This window comes from Scaptodrosophila lebanonensis, unplaced genomic scaffold (assembly GCF_003285725.1).
Source record: "Scaptodrosophila lebanonensis strain 11010-0011.00,11010-0021.00 unplaced genomic scaffold, SlebRS2 tig00000118-arrow-arrow-pilon, whole genome shotgun sequence".
Lineage (NCBI taxonomy): Eukaryota > Metazoa > Arthropoda > Insecta > Diptera > Drosophilidae > Scaptodrosophila > Scaptodrosophila lebanonensis.
Window position 1 is genome coordinate 2,169,909 of NW_022060578.1, and position 18,136 is coordinate 2,188,044.

The following is an 18,136-nucleotide window of genomic DNA, read 5'->3' on the forward strand; positions in this document are numbered from 1 at the left end:
ATAGTATCCAATGCATCTTTTTCATCTGATTTGAGTCAAGACATTGGCAATCATAAGATAAGGTAGTCACGGCTTGCCTTACTCAGCATCTAAATTGTTGCAAATAATTATATTCAGGTCAGACTCCAAGTCACGTGCCGCTTCTGCCGCCTCTGACAACGCCGTACCGTGGCAAACGTCGACTGCGGCAAGTACTGATCGCCACATATGGCTAGCAACGATTTCTTCGTTGCCAAATAGAGTTCTTCAAAAGCTAACTTATAAATACATATACACGAATAAACGTACATATGTATGTAGTACTTACGTATATAATTGGGTCAGTTTTGATGAATTCATTTTAAATGTAACATAAAAGTTGTCGCCCGCTTCTCTAGCAATTAAAATTTAAATTGTACATTTTAAACATCACAGATAACACGAAAAGCTTTTAATGACGTCATTAATCAAATAAATTGAATGTTTGTGCACCTGTATATATTTTTGGGCAATTAAGATTTGAGTACAATGTGAAGAACGGTGGACATGGTCCTCGATAGTATAGTGGTTAGTATCCCCGCCTGTCACGCGGGAGACCGGGGTTCAATTCCCCGTCGGGGAGAGCGAGAGTTCTCTTTTTTATTTGTTGATAAAATTTTTAACATATGTTTATAATACCTTTTACTTATCATACCCTGTGCTAGTTTAATGCGATTATAGATAACGCACCCAACAAAGTATATATAATATTCTTGATCAGGATGACAAGACGAGTATATTTAGAGATGTCCGTCTATTCGACTGCCTTTTTGAATACAAGGGTTTCAGAAGTTGAAGATTTAAAATGACCAAAAGTATCCAAATTCATCCAAGACCGAGAAAGTAGGCGTTTGAGTTTGTTTTTCTGATGCAACCCCAACCTCCCCCTATAAGTGATAACTCCATAACTTTCGTAGTTCTTGGAATTTTGTACTAAAATTCAATAATTACATCCAGTAGGAGTGGTACGGGTATTTGCATTCCATTCTTATTTAAATATAAATGAAATGTTAGCAACTGAATATGATATTGGTTATGGACCCCCCAAATGAAATCACTTTGTTTCGTTATTATGCAATGCGAACCATTTTATTTGAATTATAAAATCTTAAATAGAATTCGTTCTTTGAACAAAAGAAAACAGTCGTGTTAAAAAAAAAATAAAAATATATCCTTTTCCTCCCCGACGGGGAATTGAACCCCGGTCTCCCGCGTGACAGGCGGGGATACTAACCACTATACTATCGAGGACGTTGGGGCGGTTGTCCCGAGATATGTAGTCGTAGATTTGAATTTAGAGAATAAATTTGAACTTAAGATAATGTATTTTAATAAATATATGTATGTTTTAAAAGCGTATATACTATACTCGTATGCTCATGAACTGTGTGTGATAATGATTAAAAATAATCCAAAGCTACAAAGCAGGCCACTACAAGCGACCGAAAATGTTTATTAAATTAACTGGTTTTATAATTTCATAAGTATGTGTTTCTCGACCCCTGGGTCTACGATAGGTAGTCTCCAAAGCGATGGCAACTGACAACCAGTAGCAGCCCCCAGCTGCCCAGACAATCAGCACTAAGCGGCGACAAAAAGTAAATGCGAATAACTAAAGTAAACAAATGAGAAAAACTTTACTGCTACGCTGCTCGCTGTTGCCGCTTGTTGTTGCTTCTGGTGCTGCTGTTGTCTGTTTCAGTGTTATTTCTGCTGCTAAACGGGCAATCCTTTGTGCAGCTGTCTGCTGTCTCTGACTCCACATCTGCCTCATTTGCATATCAACCAACTGACAGACAGAGCCAACAGACGCAGACATCTCGACATCCAGTCAGTTGCATTGTTTTTCTGCACATCATCAGGGCGAGGTGCGGGCAAAAACACACATTTTCTCCTTTTTGCATTTGGTCTTTTTTTTCGTTTGTTGTCCTTTTTGTCTCTCTTTACGCGCCTAATTGCCTAATTAGGCATTTGCAGGCACCGCAACTTTCACCCTACCAGCCTCCCTCAATCGCATTGTTGTCTGCTGCAACAAATTTTAATTTAAACTTTTTCTTTGTTTTTCTTCTACTTACAGGTCCCGAAGATATACTAAAATTTCAGGGCAATGAAAGTGCCGTGGATCACTTCAAGCTTGTCACCAAGGATGGCAACAGCCTGCTCATCGGTGCCAGGTGAGTGTAGAGTACATTTAGTCACGTCTGCCGACATCGGCCTTTAGCTAAAATGGACGAAACGTGAAATTTAAGAAGCAATGCCCGCAGCAGATGTCGGCGCGTAGTTGCATAAACAAACGGAAGGTGGCGCACCCTCAAGATTGGTCTGCTGCCCTCATCAGCGCCAGCATCGCCGACCACTCAACCCATTTGCTTACTCTGCTTTGCTCCAACACGGCCGCCTACTTTTTCACTTTTAATTCTGCTTTGTTGTGCTCTCATCTCTGTTGCTCTGGCTCCTCTTGCTGTTGCCGTTGTTGTTGTTGTTGTTGTTGCATATTCACTTGACTGCTGCCGCACAGGCAAGCGAGCGAAAGAAAGTTCCTTTTCCGTTGCTCTGTTTTGCACCCGTCGAGTGGACTGGAGCGCATTGCTATCACAGTCTGAAGAGGGGCAGTACGGCATGAAAGCGGCTTCATTTCTTTGTCCCCAGCCACTTTTGATGTTCAGCCGCACGCTTGGCGCAGAACTTAAAGTTATCAGCGATAACAGCATTTAAACGGCTCTATTGCTTAGTGGATCAAGAGTTACATAACTAGGATTATTCTTATTACCTCAGAGCACTAAATCACTCAACTTTATTGCTTTTTGCATTAGCAATGCTTTTGCTGTTAAACTTAAAGTTTAAGTGCTGAGTTGAGAAGACTCCTAGTTTTAGGGCCATATGTAAAACATAGAGTGAACTAATTAGCCGTATGTGTTCTTTCCCTCTTTTAAACATGCAATGTGTGGAATTTAATTAGGGTCCTTGAAAACTAATTAATCAAATAATGCCCTGAAGGGATTATTTTAGTTAGTCAGTATCAGTGTATGGGATAGCTGCAGTTCTGTTAGTTGAGAGACTTGTGCTACAACTAGATAACTTTCATCTTTCATCTTCTGAACTGCGTACACAACAAAAACCACTTAAATACAAAGAAGAATATTTAAACTGAACTGCTTGCTGAAATACGCTTTCCCTTTGAGAGCCTTGGAACAACGTTCTGTGACTAAACCGCAATGACAAGCCAGCCATGCGAACCCTTTAAAGCAACTGCCTTAATAATGACAAGCTCTCTGGCAACTTCCGTAAGTTTCCCAACGCATTTGCCTAACATGTTCAAGCGCAACCCCAAAAAGCAGCAAAGATATAAAAAGGAGTGAAAAGCAACGCATAAAGCAAACTTCAATTTACTTTTCGCACACATTGTATTTAATTTAAGTAGGAAAATGTGTGTAGGAAGGTTGAAAGCCGAAAACAGCCAGCCGGCTACCATGCGTAGTAACTTTGATTTTTGAAACGCTGACAAAAAAAACAAAAAGCGAAACTTCGCAGCAGGTGCCCCAAAAGAAAAGACAACGGCAACGGCAACAGCAAGAAAGCGGGCGAATGTGGGAGAGAGGACTCGGGCATGGGCAAGAGCCCAAAGACAGTGTAGGTTAAAGTTTGAAGCAGGCACACAAACTTGAAGCTGAAGTGGAAAACTTCAAGGGCTTGCGGGCAGACATCGACCAAGCTAAGACAAATGAATGGGAGTGGGGTTACGGAGGATGTACAAAGTATGTATGTATTGTGCATTTTGTTGCTGGGCACAAAACCGCAAAGATGCTTACAGCTAACTGCAAATGTCGGGCTCGGGGGTCTATTATTTTCAGCATAGACAATGTCCCTTACACACTTCCTCTTCCTATACCGATGCAAATGTGCGGCGGTTGACTGACACACATATTAAAATGTTGGATACTTTTCGGTTTGGAAACCAAGCAGCGACCAGAACCAAACCCAGACATAATAAACTTATGTGGGTGTTTGTAAGCAAACTCAAGGAATTTGTGCCAAAGGCATGCTTGCTGCTCCACATGCTGTCCTCCAAAATGCAGTACTCCTTTCTCTCCCTCTCTTCTTTACCCTCTCATATCACTTCCCATGTCTTCACTAAACTAAATACACCGTAGATAGTACAAAACTTGCGAAAATTGCAAATAGTTTTTGGTAATTTAATATTAACACAAGTTGGCAGTCCACTTTTTGCATATACTGTGTACATATCATATACGTGTATGTGCATGTTTGTGCTTGTGAACTTTTGAGAAACACTGTGGTATGAAATGCTGCAAAATAAATTTGAAAAAGCGCTTGACAAAATATTTTCGTTCTCCTAGTACAATTAGCTTGGCATGTGGCTCCGTCTTTCTATCAATTTCAATAAAAAGTAAATTTCTGCAAAAAACATAATTGGAAAATTGTAATTTTAAAGCCAGTTCACTAACATACCAAGTTGAATGCCAGCTCGTGTTAATACAAGTAGAGCCACAAATATACAACCGCATCCTTTGTTGCAGCTGGAAAAAGGTCACGACTCTATACTGAACACAATCTAAAACGCAAATTTAATTGTAACGAAAAAATAATATAATTGTGCGAGATTAAAATGAAATCTGTACACAAACAGTTCCTCCTTAGTAGTTTGCGGGCTATCTTCAATTTCCATGTTTTTTAAATAAACTGCACCCTTCTCATAGCGCAGCAACGGTTCGACGGTTTATTTTTTCTCCAAAAACGAATGTGATCTAAAACAATTTATTAATATGGTTTATAAAACAGCTGATAGTTTTCTGTATCCGGAAGAGTATTTCGGAGCTTTCGATCGTTCTTTTTTTGCCAACTATGTCGCCAAAGATCTAACACATTAGCAGGCCCCACAGTAAAAAATCCTAGACTTAAACAATAATAGAAGCAAAAAAAGGAAGAAGAAGAAGAGCGAACACTGCAGTTTGTGGGTGTAGTAGTAGAGTACAATTGTTTCTTAGAATTGACTGATTTGGATAAACCGAAAACGAAAGATTAATTTAGTTTATGTGGAAAATTTGGTTGTTGTAGCTGGAGTTGATTTATGGGCAGTATTGAGGGGTAGTATCTGAAAAGAATAAAACAAAATAAACTCGTCTGGGCTGGGAAGAAGTAAAGTCTAGGAATATAGGTATATATAGGAATACATATGCCTCATAGTTTGCACAAACCTGATACAAGTATAGCCTAATTATCCTTCAGGTATAGGATATAAAAAAAACAGAAAACAGAAAAGGGAATAAATAAATAAATAAGTTCCGCTGATATCTTCTTTGCAGCAATCATATTTGAACGCAGAAAAACTTTAATTGCTGGAAATATGAAAGGCGAAGCAGAAACAGAAACGATTTGCAGCAACTAAATGTAATGTTCATAAATATTTTGAACAATAAAAATTTAATTACACGCGCATGTGAAACGTCATGAACAATGTATGTAGAAAAACGTACGACCGTGTCCCTACCTAGCCGCCCCAACCTCCCACCTCTCACCTCTCACCACCCCACTCTCACATGTGGCCGCCTAGGGGTGGATAGATTTAATGTTGCAGGTACAAGTACATATGTACATACTTACATATTCTTTCGCTAGTACATGTGTTTATACCTGTGTGTGCGAATGATGTATGCAAAGTCAAAGTGAATTCGTTAAGTTGCCAAAAGCAGCAACAAGAGCGAAACAAAAACTGGCTACGTTGCATGGTGGCAGTCGAGCAGGAGGACTCACATTTTCCCCGCCCACAGCACGGAGAAACTTTGCTGCGCTCGTACTTTAGCCAAATTTAATTATTGTTGAGTATTTTGGTGACCTTCCTCATAGTTCCTTCCTCATACCGTCGAAGACGGTTACCGTGGCGTAACCGAAATATATCGGAAAAAGAAAAGAAAATTAAATAAATTGGTTTTTCTTACTCTGACCTCGAGCCGGCCAAACAATAAAAACAAATTTAATTATGTTAAAATAGATGTGGTGCCGACTTGGGGTAGCACTCACAGATATTCACGCACACCAACACACTGTCAGTGTACCATGACCACACCGTAAATACCTACTGAAGCTCCCATTCTCAATGTGCCCTTGGCCTTCGTTTTTTACTTTTTGTACTTAAATTTGTTTTAGAGGGGAAGACCGGGAGGTCTTTCGTATATTCGCATTTTAAGTCAAATTCGTGAAAATTATGATTATAGTTTTCCTAGACAACTAAATATTTGAATAAGTCGATGTTGGAGTCGACCGAATTCTTACTAGTTAAGTCTGGTGTTAACTATAACTATCATAGGCATTAGAAACACGTTCAGGCTACTAGAGGGCTTAGTAGCGGAATTGTATCCGATTCTGTTTATCCTTCCTAGAATTAATGGAACCCTTTTGCAATCCAATAAAACCCAATGAAGTCATTTTAGAATATTACAGGTGTTAACTATAGCTAGTATAGGCATGTTTAGGAACACGTTCAGCCTACTAGAGAGTTTAGTAGCGCAATCGCATTCGATTTTGTTTATCCTTCCTAGAATCGATGGAACCCTTTTCCAAATGAAACCCAATGAAGTCATCAATAATACAGGCGTTAAATATAACTATCATAGTCATGTTTAGGAACACGTTCAGGCAACCAAAAGGTTATGTAGCGCAATCGTATCTGATTCTGTTTCCTAGATTCCTAGATTTAATGGAAGCCAATGAAACTCATATGGGATGTGAGAAGCAACTTACTTTTCAAAACAAAGTTTAGTCTTTGTGTGGGTGAGACAAAAATGATAATGACAGTTTTTTTCCAAGTAAATAAATTTTTTAACACCTACCTATATACACACTTTAATTTTAGTTCCAAAGTCCTTCTTGTGATGTTGATATTCAGTTTGGGTTTTCAAAAAAGTGCAGTATAATATGATGCTTAAGCGGTTAGATTCGAAAAGTTCTGCTTGAACAAAGTGTGAAAAAATGCCAAATTGTTCAACAAATTGGTTCACCTGCTCACCAGGCTTAGGCACTTACTCGTATTCCTTAGAAATAGCGTTCATTCACCCAATACTGCTTGCAGATCATTCATTACACTCCGGCAGGAGCCTTTCATTAATGGCAGGGCCTCACAGCTCAGCCTTCAAATATTTCTTCCTGCTCCGGCCCATTGCCCACACACAATATCGCACCGCTTGCAATCGAGATGGCAAATTGCGGCACTTTACAAATGCGACTACCAGCCTCACCGACTGGCTGACTACAAGTATCTCCAGCTCTGCATTGCATCGGGTTTCCGAGTTGGCTGCCCGGCTGACTGCCACCGCCTCTACCTCTGCCACTGCCATTGCCATTGCCAGTCAACTTTCAATGTCACACGTCATCAAACTTTGCGCTACTTTTGTGGGCTGGCGGGCCGACTCCTTGGCCTCGAAGAATAGGAGAGGGCGGCAAGTAGACAGGAGCAGACGCGGAGGTAGGGGCCGAGGACATCATGTGCCCCTCACTGCATGATGCATGAATAGAAGAAGTTGGCTTTGGTGCGCACTTTGACAGCTTTTGTTATTGGTGAGATGCATAGATGTTGGCAGGAGCCGTGCCAGGCGCAGCAGGACGGAGCTGGCGGCAATGTCGATAGCGGCACTGGCTATGTCGATGTCGATGTCGCAGACATGTGACGTAACGGTAAATGGCTTTTCTGAATACCAACCAACTGCTAAGCAAATCAACCAAAGTTGTCGATTGTACACCCCCCCCCCCCCCCCCCCCCCCCCGTCCTCCCATCCACCAGCAATTTGAGGCATCTGCCGCCTTATGTTTCTTGCATTTTTCGCTTTGCCATTTTTTGTGCCGACAAAGTTTTCCGATTGACATTGCTTCTTGCCGACTGAGTGAATACCGATCCCAATGCCGATGTCGAAGCCATTGGCTTTTGCATAAGCTGGCAATGCAGCTAGCATCTCCACCGTATTTGCAGAATGCCGCTATCTCGGTTTCCGCATACGAGTAGGTATCTCATATTGAATTACCCGGAAATGTATGTCGTTTTGAAAATTATTCAAGCGCAGCGGGATGTGCTCGTCCTTATGCCGGCAGCAGCATTCGTTTTTATTTTAACTCCAGCGGCTCCTTCACATCATGTTCACCTCATTCGAAAGCTTTGACAATTAATTCTCTAATTTCTCAATATCGAAAATTCGAAAGAGCAATATCTGGACATTCTTAGAGAGAAGAGTTGCCCCAAAACCAGAAACATTCTTATCTGGTATACATTTCCAATTTAGAGTCTAAATTTTAGGCAATTAGGTGGCTCAGTCTATCGATCAACTATATCTAAAGTACTAGGCTAGGGTCATATCTAATTTAATATTTAAACTCTTAAGCTTAACTTTCGGTTTGTGTCGGTTTGTTGTATGGAATTGAATATTTCGCCAACCCAAACACTATACTTCCGGAAGATATGGTAGAGAGTCGGCTAAAAGTTTCAAGCTTTCAAGAAAAACAAGGCAGTTGAAAAAAAACACACACAATTGCCATTTTTGATATACAAACGACTGTTGTTGTGCCTTTACCAAATTATCTTTTCCTAACGAAATATTAAGATTTTGTAAAATATTTTATTTATTTAAGAACCACAGTGCGCCACACCGAAACCACCAAGTCAACATTTCAGCATTCAGTTCGTTGTTGTTGTGCTGTGAAGAGGCAAAGAAGCTGAAACCTGCACACACTATCTGGTCAGCTGGCTGGCTGGCTGCCATTCATTCGCAGTCCTTCACCTTCCCCCTGTCTGGTCTGTGGAAATGCTGCTTGTGTTTTGGCATGCAACGAATTGACGGTTTGAATTTCACGTTATTGACCGACGTTTTTCTTCTGGCCGGACTGGCTTGCTGACCACCCAGAAAATATCCAAGCTGTCAAATGCCAAAAAGCAAAATGTGAATGCCAGGTGGCATTTGACTTTTGCCATGGCCCAACACAAGTCTGCGCCATCAATACTGAAAGACACACACACTGACTCGCAGAAATGCTTGCTTACAAGAGTTATGTTATGTTGATTCTGCTCGAACTGGTTCCAAAGTGCTTTCAAACCTTTACAACTATTCTTGTACATGCTAAGAACGCGGCGATCCCTTATATGGAAGTGTTCGGGTTTTCAGTTCCTTAGTTGCTTAGTACTATTTCAAAAGGTTAACCATTTTATAAATACAAAATTATAAAGATTAAGTTAAAACACACTATTCTTCTTCGTATTCAAAGATTTTATCGCCCAAAGCGATATGCCAAAGAGAATTTTAGTCCACCTCCAATCTACCTAGGCCAGCTGCCCCCAAACTCGGTGGACTCGAAAGCATGATTAAAGGCCCACACAATTGAGTGACTCAAGCCTTTCAATATGCTCCTGCGTCCTGCACATTTTCAATGCCATGCATAAAACATACCGTACGTATTATGTCCGTTCCATCATCTCTAATTTGCCAGCCTCAACCAGACGCACTCATCAATATTGAAGTGAATCTCAGGCATGTCGAGGACTTTGAATTGGCCAGCTTGTGCAAATTTTAATCTGCACTTTTGTGCATCTTTGCTGGTCAAGCCAAAAACTCAATTTGGCTAATTGATGCAATATTAATTGAAGCAATAATGCGATTTATTAAGGCAAACGCCTCAAGTGGCGTCCATTCATTGCGACAATAGAGTAGGTGCATATTTAAAACAAAATATTTATTGATTTGTGACTCATAATCCTAGGACTGTGCAGTTCAAAGCTGCAATACTCGTATGCGAATATTGTGCCGCAATGCTCGTTTTTAAACATAAGCCCTTTGTGAATTCAATTTGCGGACTACGTATGAGTTGATGGACTTAATTCTGCAATTCTGTCTTCTTAACAATCTGAACATCATTGTGAGATAGTTTTATACATAATTCATGCATTATCTTAGCAATAGAGAACAGTATTTCTTTTCTGCTGATGCTAAAGCTAAACATCGTAAGTCGAAGGTGCCACAATGATAGTGGCTGATTAAACTCAACGCCACGAAAGGCCAAATCAGGAGAGGCCGACAAAGAGGCAAGGATGTGGTCGAGCTGGCAAGGGAACCGAACCGCTTGATGAAATTGCCATGAAATTTCATTTTGGGCATAAAAGTCGTTGCTACACCGTGCAGCAGCACTGCGTATAAATCGGCTGAAATTAGTGCACAATTGTTGTGGATGCACACACATACGCACACACACACAGGAAAAACACACATACGAGTACACACACTCACACAAACACGCGGTAGAAAAACGAGCGCAAACGGAAATGAATTTGCGGTGCAAAAATGATTGTTGTGCGGTTGCACAAAGGCGGCCACGACATCGCACACCAGAGCGAAATGAAATAAAAGACTGACGGGCACGTGTGTGTCTGTGTGTGTGTGTGTGTGTGTGTGTACGCTGCTCCTAAAAAATTGCCAGCAAAAATTGAATGCAAAAACTGAATTGGCTGCAAGGCAGGTACAGTGGTGAAATAGGTCTTTTAACTGATATATCTAGCGATAGATTCAAGCTAAATATGGAAAATAAATTCAAAGTATCGTAAATGCTGTGCCTGTGACGAAAAAAAAAATAGTCATAATTTTCAAAGCTACATTAAGTAATAAGCTTCGTGCATGAATTAAATAAATAATACCCCACTATTGTTTCAATTTTCAACCACATCGCTTGAATCTAAAAGAAAGTATTAGCGAATAACTTCATTCCAGTATTAAGCCCCCAAACTACAGGAGGGGATTCTTTTCCCTCTTCTTCTTGCTTCTGCTATGCTGAAATGATCAGAGTTACTTGAAGTTGTCGCTGATAATGTTTGATTTGATCGAAGATGACAATAACATTGTATTTAGTTCGGGTAGCTATTAATCAAAAAAGATCTATTCAGTCAACATAAATTATTTTGTACCTCATCCAAGAACAGAGTTTCTGTTTATATTTTGCTGCAGTAGCCGATACGATACTAATTGGATACTAATTAAAATTTCAATATATAAATAGTTATGTATTCTTTCCTTGATATTATTGAAGATCTTGTCCTTTGCACAATTTTACAAATTTAAGCACTTTGACAATTGATTATGACTACAAGAAAAAAGGGAGCTGTTTTTAGTAGATGCATAAAAATATAGATATTTGCAGTTCATTTTCGCGAAATATAAAGTGTACACTGAAAAACAAATGAAGATGCTGACTAGGCTGCTAATTCCGATTAGACAGATACTCTTTTCTTTAAAGAAGAAAAGACGAATCAAATTATATAATTTATTGAATTAAATTTATAATATCTTCCAACCACCTAAAAGTATATCCCTAATTTGATAAAAGGCCAAATATTTTAAAACATGTACATTCTTGAAATATATAGTATCTTGGCTTATGAAGAGTCGATTTAGGGTGGGACTGATGGTTTATTACATATCCTATTTGTATTTTGCACAATTTACCCAAAACAGGAACAACTTTTAAGCTTGAAGCTTACAAAATAGCATCCTTTGAATTTTACAGAATTTATGCTTAAAGTCTTAAACTCTATTTAATTCTTAATGTTGAATGGTACACTCTAATTTCGGCCATCGAACTAATTCAGACACTGCCTGAGCAGCGTGGTTTCGCGCCCACTGTCCGCACATCCTGGCAAAGACGTTAGAAGCCAAATGATAGGAGAAGGCAGCCACATGGCACAGTCATCGGAACCGGTCCCTTAGGCAGGCGCGCTCAAATGGCTTTCGCTTAGCAATTTTATTTCCGCCTTTGTCGCCATTCGATTGCCAACCTGATGAGAAGAGCATCGCCGTCGTTGCCATCGTTGCCGTCGACATGCACATATTTCTAGCTTAATGTGTTAACCCAATTTTCATTTCACGTGGAACGCTTAGCAATAAAGACAATGGCGAATACAAGCCCGACAGAGAGAAAAATGTGAATGAGAACGGGAATGGGAATGTGAATGTGAATGCGAATGCCTTGGCAACACGTTTAGTACTATTCGTTGCATTCTTGGCACGTCCATTTGCATTAACGAGCCGCCGACAAAGCCGCCAGGCAACTGAAACTGTCACAAACTCCAGCTCCAGCTCCAGCTCGAGCAACAACAACAACAACAGCAACAAGAATAATGCGGACAACGAAACGGAAGCAAATAAATGAGAAACCACACAAAACAACGGGAAAGTCGTTGCCCAGAAAAGGGAAGGGACAGAAAGCAATCAGCTGATTTGCATAAGTGTCTGTTGCCGCAACAACAACACCAACAACACCAACAACAGCGACTACTATCCAAGCAATGGGCAGCAAGGATAGGATGCGATACCTTTTGAAATGGTGTGTGAAGGATTAAGTAGCGATAAATGGATGTGCGTGTGCTTACCGGCATGTGTGTAATTGTGTATACATTAGCATTAGTGTAGAAGCTGACATCGGCAATTAAAGCTAATTTCCTTTAGAGCTAATATGAGAAAGCCGCTTAGCCCGTCTGCATGGCCCTTTTTTTAAGATTTCAGCTACAGAGACTGAACTAGTCTGTGATGTGAATATGCATCGATGTATCGGTTTTAACGTAAGCGATTGTTTTCGATTTTATCTGGATCTTTTTAGATTCGATGTTTCGATCGATTTTTATAAAAATATCGACGTTACGGATGTTCATAAGCAGGGAAATCCCGGCAAATACACAAGTAATAAACTGTGATAGGGCTTGTGTTAAAAAAAGTGTTAAAGAACTGCTAACCATGCCAAAGCCAGTTATTATTCCCATTTCAATTATATTCGGGGCCTGGTATATCCTTATCGAGCTAGCAGGAATCCCACAATGTGGGGTTTTGGTTCGAATCACGCCGCAACCATCAAGGCTGAAGACTGATTGCACAGGAGAGTTGATCCCGCTCGTTGTTAGCTTTCATCTCTTGCTTTATATTACAAATTTTTATGAAAAATCGATGGATTGATGTTAAGTTTTTCGATACATCGCTGCATCGATGTTTGTCATGGCGATTTTCGTTTCCGATGTGAAACAACGGAGTTACAGAGTTACATCACTAGACTGAACTAACAAGTTTTTAAAACCATAATACACTTTTTGAAATCGAACCAAAACTCAACCGCGCAATCGAAGCGATAAGTTGACCGAAATGAGAAGAATATGTATTAAGCGAGTCGTCATTCGCCAATTTATTATTTCAATTTGCTTCGGCACAGCTGCTAAATCACAAAAGGCAAAATGGGTAATAGGATTAGAACTACAAATATACATGAAATATTTATACTATACACTACATATTGCTGTTAAATAATGAGTCATAAAATGTCATTCTTAAACAATTTGCCTTTACAAGTGATTAGTATTTAAGTAAATAGAAAGCTGACGTCCGTTGAGGGAGACAAGGAGATTCAACTATCTTGTTATTTTATGTGTTCAACTAAATGACAAACTAATAGCATTTCGTTTAGTGCAAAAGTAAATTAAATCTAGTGAATTGGTTTATCGTTTGTTCTAATCAAGACTGATTAAAAACTCAGCTCTATTAGGGAGTTCTCTACGTGCATGTACTCCCATCATATGGACTCGCTTCCTTTCTCGCACAATGGCCCCATTTTTGTCACAATGAGGGCTGTTGCAACATTGTTGTATATTTTCGCATGCACCGTTTTCCAATTATGCCCAAAAATTGCAAAACATTTTGAATGCAACGCCGGCCCAACCTACAACTGTGTGCGTTTCTGTATGCGAGTATGTGTTTTGGCCAGGCCGATGTGCAAAAAACGTTGATGTTGTCAACTTTGTTAGGCTGTGGACTGTGGAACTGGAACTGTTGGCTGGCGGGGCAGATTGTCTGACGCGGCACCGCCATAGGCGAAAGCCTCCATCTCTCCCCTTCACCCAAAATTCTGACTCTTTGCCTTTTCTGTCTGTCAGCCATTGTGCCATTGTTTGGCAATTATGCAGCGCGTTTTAATTATGACAACAACAGCAGTGGCAGGCGAACGTGCAGAGCTGACAACAACAGCAGTGCCAGCAACAACAACAACAACAACGCTTTTGTTGCTCTGCAGTACGTCCATTTAACAGTAAACTGACTGCAGTTTGTCGCCTGGTGTTGTCAGCGTATAAATATAAAATGTGTTGAGCGAAATTAGCATACTGCATTCGTAAGCGAAGAGGAGGAAGATGTGTCAGGCAGGGCCCACTGGCGTGATCGTGAAAATCGCAGCAGGCGCTTCTTCTTCTGTAAACTGAAAAGCCACGACAATGGCGAAGTAAAGCAATAGCTTAATTATACACCTTTGTACACCCAATCCCCGAAGAATGTACGCTACTGAAAGGAGCAAACAAAACCAATATTTGAATTCCTTTCCTTAACACAGTCCACAATTCCAAGTGTCTCTCATTGTCTCTCACCGGCTATTGCTTACAACTGCAAGCATCCTAAAGCTTGTCTAATATTTTAAAAGTAAAAGATTTTCTTCACCATTAGAAATTTGTTGTTCTTTGGAGTAGATTTCTGGTTTAGCAGATTTCGTCACGTGTCCATCCCTAGTGTGTATGTTTAGCAGAAAGCTATGTGGAAAGAGAAGAAGCGCAAAAGTTGAAGGGAGGCAGTGACAGGTGCATTGGCCGCTAGTGGCAGGGCGTGGCCCTCTATTCCAATCCCTCTCTCTCTCTCTCTCTCTCTCCCTCTTTAGACAAGTGCCGAAAAAAGTACACACGCACGCCATGTAAACAAAGCATAAACACTTTAATGCACTGTTTAACGCACACACACAAGCACAACCACTTCCACACTGAGATACACACTCACATACAGACATACAGACATACAACGATATTTACGCGCTTACCAAAACGCAATGCCTGCTGGCAAAGCGGAAAAGTGGAACTGCAGATGGCAACTGGAGCCCAAGCATTTTATAAAACGCATTTGGCGTTAAACCGCTGCTCATAAATATTTTCCACACGGCAGCGTGTTAGTGTTGCTATTGCAGCTTTAGTTGTTGTTGTTGCTGTCGTTGTTGTTGCTGTTGTCGTTGTTGTTGCAGTTGCTGTTGCTGTTGATAGTCCTGCCGTCGCTGTTGCTGCTGATGTTGCCAGCGAGCAGTGCACCATGATTACCAAGGATTTTCACTGCTTTCCGCATGTTTTGCTGCACGTTTAACTGAATGCAGCACTTTTTTGATTGTTCATGTTGTGGTGCATAGTCGTTGTTGTTGTTGTTGTTGTTGCTGTTTCTGTTGCTGCCGCGTACAGTTTATTATTATACAACTTATGCATGTAGCGTTAACGCCAAGAGCTGTTGGCTTAACTTTTAAGGGGGCGCCTAAAAATAGGCAACACTTCTTTAACTCTCCATTTCTAAACATCTTTCAACTGTTTCTTTGAACGACTAATTATATTATGTAGACCATACTACTTATATAATACTACTTATATAATACTACTTATATAATACTACTTATATAGTACTTATATAGTATATGTATTGTCCAATACAGAATTAAATTGTATTTATTACATATATATAAATTGTGGTTTTTATTCAGAAATTGAAATCAATATTGAACAAAAAATACTATATTCACCAAATTGTTAAGTAAGATTAGTTAATGTTGAAAGTAGCCTGCAGTTCAGTTTTCTCTTTCTACTTCTTACTTTTTCTAATTAGTTCTTAAAAAGAATTAATTTTCCTCCTCTATCTACTTTTTGTATAATTTTTTAGGTCTATAATATCTCTGACCACATATGGCTGTGAATCGGGGCATAGCTGGCCAACTGGCAAATAAAATTCCCCCAAGGAGTCGGAGGCATTAATAGACGTTAGTGTACAACTTTGTGTTAGGCTTTCTTATCTTTTAAGTTTAGTTTAAATTGTTATAAGTTATATTATATAATCGACAGAATTATTGTTGATATTCTAAATAAAAACAAAATAATAAAATAAAATTTTTTGTTCAGAAATGTTTTTTTTTCAATGTGCATTCTGCATAATTTCCTTATTTCAATGTGCAGCATAACTTTAAATAATTAATTTCATTTGAATCTCAATACTAATCCATTCCCAATTCGGATCACAATTCTAAACAATCAAATAAATAATCAGTGAGCATTGCGCGAAAACTCACAATCGGCTTAAAAGTCGGCCAAGCCGGCATAATGCATGATACAAAATTGTGTATGCCTGAATCTCTGTATATATACCCATGTGTGTGTGTGTGTGTGTTGTGCACTTGTCCGCTTACGTAATATGTGGGCTCGGCTCGCGTCTGTGGCTGCATTTGAATGAATGTATTCATGCGAAACTCACACGATTGCCAACCACGAATCATTTTGAGGTTGATGGCATCCGAAGCCGCAAATGTATCAAGCCATGGCGGCGTCAAACTCATGGCTGCATGTTTGGTTGGTCGGTTGTTGCAATTCACTGATTTGCCTCGTTAACACACACTATACACATCCATAAATTCGTAATGTTTTAAAACATTCCTTAGACAGAGACGCTGCAGTTTATTTTTAAAATATACCAATTAAGCTTAGATTAGCATCAAAGATGGATTAGTTTACTTTTATCACATAACGCGTCGAAGATCATCTTCAACCCATGTTTAACCGCGAGAGTGACATTATCTAGTTGGGACCAACCTGAATCCTTCATTAAATGCGACTCAATTAACTCGCTGTCTGATAAAGCACTGAAGTGTAATTGAAAAACTTTGATAGATTATGCATAAATATTCTCAATACATATTTTCATTCTGAGAGTAATCCTTTTTCACAGCGATTGTAAAAGAATTTGTAGTTCCAACTTCTCAATCGAGCTTTATTTTGTGTCATAAATTTATGCACAACGAGCAACCTTCAAGCTCAGAAACCACACGATCCTATTTTTTTCATTGTATTAAAAAGCCATTTTTTACACGCGCCTTTTAATCATCGGCCGAACCTAAAACTGAACAAAACCAACGAAGGACCCTTTTCAAGCAAAGTAACGAACAAAACAAAACCTACATGCACATAAATAACGGCATTGTGGCCGACAAGCTTTCAAAATTGTTCAAAATTGCAACAACGGCGACAATGGGACAGCAACAACAGCACAAACAGCACCAACAGCACCACCACCAACAACAACAAAAACAACATTAAATAGATGGAACCCACGAGACAGAGCAAAAGAACTGAATAGAATGGCAGCCGCATCCATTTGTGACTTGACCCAAAAAATGGTATCAAGTACTTAGTCGAAACAAAGCAACAAGAAGCAGTCCCTTTCGAAAGTCTGATACCCTCAGGCAAGCATTCAAATTTCTCATATGCCCACAAAAAGCAAAGCAATGACACCGCTCTTACATATTCTGAAGGTTGGCCCATGGCCTTGGAAGACTTCAGAAAGATAGATGTGGGTTCGCTCAACCTCCCCCCACCCACTAGCAACCTCGGTTCCCAAGCATCTTTATCTTCTTTGCATCGCATGTGGTTGCCATGGAGCCCAGTTTTTTTTCATTCAATAATTTGGCAACATTATCATGCGAATTATTTTCACGCATTCCATTTTCAGCCTGTCTGTGTCTAATTAAATGTGAAATTTCCAAATAAGCGACCACATCTGTTACGCATGAAAGTACGCAATGCAGACAGACATACAAATACTCGTACATGTCTGATTTTTCCATCTTCGATTTCTTATTTATTTCATTTGCAACAAAGGAAGAATATTCGTCAATAAAAATTATACTCCTGTTAGATTTTTAGAAAAGCTACAGTCGGCTGCCCCAACTTTGAAATACTCTGTACCTAAGCGTAGAACAGTTATAGAAATTAAGAAAATGAAGAAACTTGCAAAATTTAGTAACCAAATTGTTATATTCAAAACAATATGTATTAGGAAATAAACATAAACAAGCCTCGCAGTAATCTGTGCCTGTTCCAAAGCAATATAAGATATAGTGTTATGATCTCAAAACATCTAGTTTTTCTTTATTACCCATTACCTGTTTTGCATTTCAATATCTTAAAAGCTAAGAAATTGTTAAACAAAAACCCCCAGCTGCATTTGTTGGCATGTATAATTTATTTTTGCTGTAA

The 18,136-nt window shown here is 39.5% G+C and overlaps 1 protein-coding gene and 2 non-coding genes across 3 annotated transcripts in view; 2 read left to right on the forward strand and 1 right to left on the reverse strand.

Moving 5' to 3' along the window:
• Positions 1–18,136, forward strand: part of LOC115628457 (semaphorin-1A) — a 182,127-nt gene that overhangs the window by 105,068 nt on the left and 58,923 nt on the right. Inside the window, 1 exon segment of the mRNA XM_030524575.1 lies at positions 2,096–2,192. Within this exon segment, the coding sequence (XP_030380435.1) occupies positions 2,096–2,192 (97 nt within the window).
• Positions 530–601, forward strand: Trnad-guc. Its single transcript has one exon. It is a non-coding gene; the product is annotated as a tRNA-Asp (tRNA).
• Positions 1,198–1,269, reverse strand: Trnad-guc. The gene has a single exon. It is a non-coding gene; the product is annotated as a tRNA-Asp (tRNA).